Raw genomic sequence first — 5,495 nt, forward strand, 5'->3', positions numbered from 1 at the left:
TGTCACCAAACAGGGACTCACCAAGTTTGGGCTCGTTCAGTGCCACCCAGTGAGTGTGCCTGCAGGGCTAAAAGGAGCAGGGACACAGGGGCTGGTATGGAGGGAGGGCAGACACCCTGCTGCTTTGCCTCCCTCTCTTTTGGTTGGTCCTACACAAACACAGGCAGAGCAGCACAAGGGCAGGGGGCCGGTGCCCACAGCAGCAGGCAGAGCTCAGTGCCCTGCCCAGGGCTGCAGGCTGGCTGGGACACGATGCCCCCTTGTGCTGGGGGGGCACGGTGGGGGCAGCCCAGGGGCTCAGATGTTCTGGCAGCACGGGGCCTGCCTGCCCTCCTGCTGCGTGGGCAGCACCTGGATGGGCTCGATGGAGGTGGAGGGGCCAAACTCAGACTCTGGCTGTCCTGTGATCTGCCTCTGCGACACGATGTGGTAGATCTCTGCCAGAGAGAGAGAGGGGAAGGGGAAAAGTTCTTTAAATAAGTATGTCAGTGGGGGATCTGCTCCCTCCCGTCACAGACATCTTTTATGGAAAATCCTTTCCTTAGGATTTTTCCTCCTGAGAAGCTGAGAGGCCTCAGGGACAAAATGTAAACATTGATTATCTGCTGCTGTGGAATGCAACAGGTGCATCTGGGATTGGGCTCATGTGGTTGTTTCTAATTAATGGCCAGTCACAGCCCAGCTGGCTCAGACAGAGAGTTCGAGCCACAAGCTTTTGTTATCATTCTTCTTTCTTTTTCTATTCTTAGCCAGCCTTCTGATGAAATCCTTTCTTCTATTCTTTTAGTATAGTTTTAATGTAATATATATCATAAAATAATAAATCAAGCCTCCTGAAACATGGAGTCAGATCCTCATCTCTTCCCTCATCCTAGGACCTCTGTGAACACCATCACACCCTCCACAAACACACAGCTCCCCACCTCTCCCCAAGAAGGGGAGCAGGATTCCAACCCAGACCCCACCCAGGCCCCCAGGGGCTGTCCTGAGAGGACACAAGGACCAAAGCCATCCCTGCTCCTGTCCCTCCCTTTCCTGGTTGCCCCGTACCCGAGAGGATGTTGTGGAAAGCTGTCTCCACGTTGGTGGAATCCAGAGCGGACGTCTCAAGGAAGGACAGCCCATGCTTCTCTGCAAGAACAGCGTGAGCTCAGCTGGGTGCCAGGATCTCCAGCCAGATGGGAATGGAGCAAGGAAGGGCCAAGGGGAAGGGCCAGTCTGTCCCAGTGCCCTGGGTGATGCCCACCCTGGGGGATTGCTGCTGTCCCCCAGGCAGGGGACAATGCCACTGCCACCTGCTGCTGCAGCAGGCACCCCATGCAGTGGTGGCACGTCCCCAGGCTGGGCCATGCAGCCACCAGCCACACACTGGAGCAGGGAAGGGCCCAGCCATGCCAGGGGACCTCAAGGGGGTCCCCAGTTCTGGCCCTGGCTCCCTCACAGGGAGCTGTGCAGAGGGACCATGTGCCTATCTCATCCCTGCCCTCACCCCCAAATCCCTGGCGTCCCCTGTCCCCTCCTTGAGGCTTCCCAAAGGCCAGAGCCCCCACCAGCCCCTGCTCCCATCTCTTTCCATGGAGGAGCCACAGCTTTTCCCTTTGCTGGGGGGTTACAGGGAGGGGCTGCACAGGATGGGGAAAGATGTAGGGGGATAGAACATAAGGAAATAAAGGGAGTATAGAAAGCAATCATACCCCCTAAAGAGTTGCAGCTGGGTTAATTATTAAAGATTAGAGCAGGCCTGATTTTAACAGGCTACACCTGTAGCCAATAAGAAGAGTGTTATAAAAGAGTGGAGTGGGTGGTTGAGGGGACTGGAGTCAGTTGGCTAGTGAGAATGAGGGAAAGTCAGTGCCTAGAGGAGCTGCCTACAAGAAACATGAAGAAGGTACAAAACTCTATCAATATGGAACCCTTGGAATATGATGACAACAGGAAGATACCTGCAAAGCTCCTGGCCTCATCGGTGGGCACGGCCCTCAGGTGCCTCAGGTCACTCTTGTTGCCCACCAGCATGATGACAATGTTGGCATCAGCGTGGTCCTGCAGCTCCTTCAGCCAGCGCTCTGCGTTCTCGTACGTCAGGTACTTGGCAATGTCATAGACCAGCAGAGCTCCCACTGCCCCTCGGTAGTACCTGGGTGTCACAAACATCTTTGATCAAAAATCCTTTCCTTAGGATTGTTCCTCCTGAGAAGCTGAGAGGCCTCAGGAACAAAAGGTCAACAATGGTTATCTGCTGCTGTGGAATGCAACAGGTGGATCTGGGACTGGTCTCATGTGGTTGTTTCTAATTAATGGCCAATCACAGCCCAGCTGGCTCAGAGTCTCTGTCTGAGCCACAAGCCTTTGTTATCATTCTGTCTTTTTCTATTCTTAGCCAGCCTTCTGGTGAAATCCTTTCTTCTATTCTTTTCGTATAGTTTTAATATAATATATATCATAAAATAATAAATCAAGCCTTGTGAAACATGGAGTCAGATCCTCATCTCTTCCCTCATGCTCAGACCCCTGTGAACACGGTCACACCTGGGCACAGGGAGGGGACAGGGAGGGCACAGGGTCACAGCAGAGCCCCAGGCAAGGGCTCCAGGGGATGGAGAAGGAGACTCACGCGGAGGTGATGGCCCGGTAACGCTCCTGCCCGGCTGTGTCCCAGATCTGAGCCTTCACTGTCTTGTTGTCCACCTAGGTCACAGACACGTTTTATGAAAAATCCTTTCCTTAGGGTTTTTCCTCCTGAGAAGCTGAGAGGCCTCAGGAACAACATGTAAGCAATGGTTATCTGCTGCTGTGGAATGCAACAGGTGCATCTGGGATTGGTCTCATGTGGTTGTTCCTAATTAATGGCCAATCACAGCCCAGCTAGCTCAGACTCTCTGTCCAAGCCACAAGCCTTTGTTATTCATTTTTCTTTTTCTATTCTTAACTAGATTTCTGATGAAATCTTTTCTTCTATTCTTTTAGTATAGTTTTAATATAATATATATCATAAAATGATATCATATAATATATATAATGGATATAATAAATACAATATATAATATTATAATATATAGTATATTAAATAAAATAAAATATAAAATAAAAATATATAATATAATATATAATACTATATATAGATTTAGAGTACATTATATAATATATATTTTTATATATAATATATATATTATATATAAACATATATAATGATATAGTAATATGATAATATATAATAGGTATAATATATTATTATATAATAATATATATTATTATATACTATAATAATATAATATATTATATATAAAGTCTATATATACTTTATATATAATAAAATGATATATATTATAGTAAAACAATACTAAAAGAATATATCAATAAATAGAATATATAAATAAGAATACACAGAATATAAAAATACATATAAATAAGAATACATATCAATAAATCAAGCCTTCTGAAACATGGAGTCAACATTCTCATCTCTTCCCTCATCCCAAGACCCCTGCAAACACCATCACACACCTGGATGCTCCTGGTGGCAAACTCCACCCCGATGGTGCTCTTGCTCTCCAGGTTGAACTCGTTGCGGGTGAAGCGGGACAGCAGGTTGCTCTTGCCCACCCCTGAGTCCCCGATGAGCACAACTGGGTGGGCACAAGCACAGTGTCAGCTCTGCCAGGAAAGGGGAACCCACATCCCACAGCCTGGCAGGGATGGGAATGCCCCCCATCTATCCCCTCGCCTCCATCTCACCCAGGAGGAGCTGCCTCCAGTCCTGCCAGCAGCATCACTGCTGCCTGTAAATCCCCCTTGAGAAAATCCCCCTTGAGAAAATCCCCCTTGAGAAAATCCCTGCCATCACTGGGAAGTTACAACAAGTGGAGGGGTTAGATGCACCCCCCCCCCCAAAAAACAAAACAAAACCCTAAAAATAAAACAAATTCTATCATAAATTCCTCTCTCCGAGATCTATGACCCAAAAAACCATTGTTACAAAATTTAACTCCAGGAATGCCTAACCCTACCCTCCTTTCCCTCCCCCTGTGGGATGGGAAAGCACTGAGGATATGCACTGATGTACCCAAAATGGGCAGAAAAGCAGGGTCAGGACTGTGCAGGGAGAGCCAGGCAGAGCTGGGGCCCTTCTTGCCAACCCTGAGTGCCCTCCAGCCCTGAGGGGACACTGCAGGACTTGGAGACGTGGTTTGAAAGGGAGCATCCTCCTCTGCTGCTGCTGCTCCAGCCCATGAGCTGGGAAGTCCCTGGGTGTGGGTTAAATGCATTTTGTGCCTGTCCCAGATCAGGCTTGGTTCCTGTAAAACCCGGTGAAACAGGCTTTGGGGAGCTTTATCACACACCTCCCCAGTCAAGTTTGTTGAGTTTATGACTCAACAGGTTTTGGGTTTATTTTTTTAAGTTCTTTTTAATTCCTTCGCTGCTTATCCTGCTCATTGCCCATGTGCACTCAGAGCTGGTGCTCCCAGGGTCCAGCAGCTCTGCAAGCCAGCCTCCCCCAGCTTCCAAAGCAGGAGCAAAGTCAAATGGAAATGCAGTGTTCAGGGGCTTGGAGCTGGGCTAGTGCTGCCAGGGTCCAGCAGCTCTCCCCCATGAGAAAAGGGAGATTGGCACAGCTGGAAGCAGCATTAAATCCCCAGTTGCACTGAAATGGGAGCATCAGCAAAGCACAATGCACATTGCAGCTGTGCAAGGTCCCTTCCTGTGCTGCTGGAGGGGCTCAGGGTGGCTGAGGAGCAGCTCTGGCCATGGCTGCTCCTCACACCCTTCCTTGCAGCCCTGTGAGGAGCTCCAGGCTGTTTCCATCCCTGCAGGGAGGACAGAAAGTGCCAAATGCTCTTGTGCCTGGCCTAGGGGCTGCTGCTCCAGCTCCTGAAGCCATCCAAGCTCGGGGACAGGGGGCTCATCACCCCCACAGGCTGCAGCACCCACCCTGCATGCCTGGTGTGGCCCCAAGCCCTCTGGAGCCTGCCTTGGAGCTTGGTGGCACTGCCAGGATGGGCACTGTGGCAGTTGGGCTGGGGAAGCAGCAGCTCCATGGCCTGGATAACTCCTTCCCTCAGCTCCAGCTCGTAGCTGTGGCTCCCCTGCATGGTGCAAAGCCTCCACCAGTGCAGCTGACAAAACCCTCGGGCTGGTGCCAGGAAACCCAGCAGGAAACGGAGCAGCTCTGTGGGAGCACTGCAGCGTGCCAGGACAGCCAGAGAAGGAGCCAGGGGCAGCTCCTCCACTGCATCACAGAATGCTTGGGGTGGGTGGGACAGTAAAACCCACCTTGTTCCACCCCTTGGTTCACTATCCCAGGTTGCTCCAAGTCATGTCCAGCGTGGACATTTCATCAGCTTCTCTCTGCCAGGGCCTCCCCACCCTCACAGCCAAGAATTCCCTCCCAAAATCCCATCCATCCCTGCCCTCTGGCAGCAGGAAGGATTCCCCCTTGTCCTATCACTCCATCCCTTATCCAAAGTCCCTCTCCAGCTCCCTTGGAGCCCCTTTGG

At 50.4% G+C, this 5,495-nt stretch overlaps 1 protein-coding gene across 1 annotated transcript; it reads right to left on the bottom strand.

Annotated features, from left to right (window-relative positions):
- Positions 1 to 297: 297 nt before the first annotated feature.
- LOC118696101 (ras-related protein Rab-11A-like) lies at positions 298 to 4,904 on the bottom strand. Its single transcript, XM_036398043.1, has 6 exons — positions 4,868 to 4,904; positions 3,505 to 3,626; positions 2,615 to 2,688; positions 1,944 to 2,137; positions 1,051 to 1,131; positions 298 to 437 (listed from the first exon to the last, which is right to left on the bottom strand). The coding sequence occupies exons 1-6, from the start codon at positions 4,902 to 4,904 to the stop codon at positions 298 to 300; spliced, it is 648 nt and encodes a 215-aa protein (XP_036253936.1).
- Positions 4,905 to 5,495: the final 591 nt, after the last annotated feature.

Source organism: Molothrus ater, chromosome 29 (assembly GCF_012460135.2).
Source record: "Molothrus ater isolate BHLD 08-10-18 breed brown headed cowbird chromosome 29, BPBGC_Mater_1.1, whole genome shotgun sequence".
Classification (NCBI taxonomy): Eukaryota; Metazoa; Chordata; class Aves; order Passeriformes; family Icteridae; genus Molothrus; species Molothrus ater.

What these genes read in the sequence shown, in the direction of transcription:
- LOC118696101 (XM_036398043.1), bottom strand. Translation starts at nt 4,904, where the DNA reads ATGAGCCCCCTGTCCCCGAGCTTGGATGGCTTCAGGA. An exon ending in GAGCTTGGATGGCTTCAGGA is followed by an intron (nt 3,627 to 4,867) that starts GCTGGAGCAGCA and finishes GTGCCCACCCAG; the next exon opens with TTGTGCTCATCGGGGACTCA. An exon ending in TGAGGCCAGGAGCTTTGCAG is followed by an intron (nt 1,132 to 1,943) that starts GTATCTTCCTGT and finishes CTGTTCTTGCAG; the next exon opens with AGAAGCATGGGCTGTCCTTC.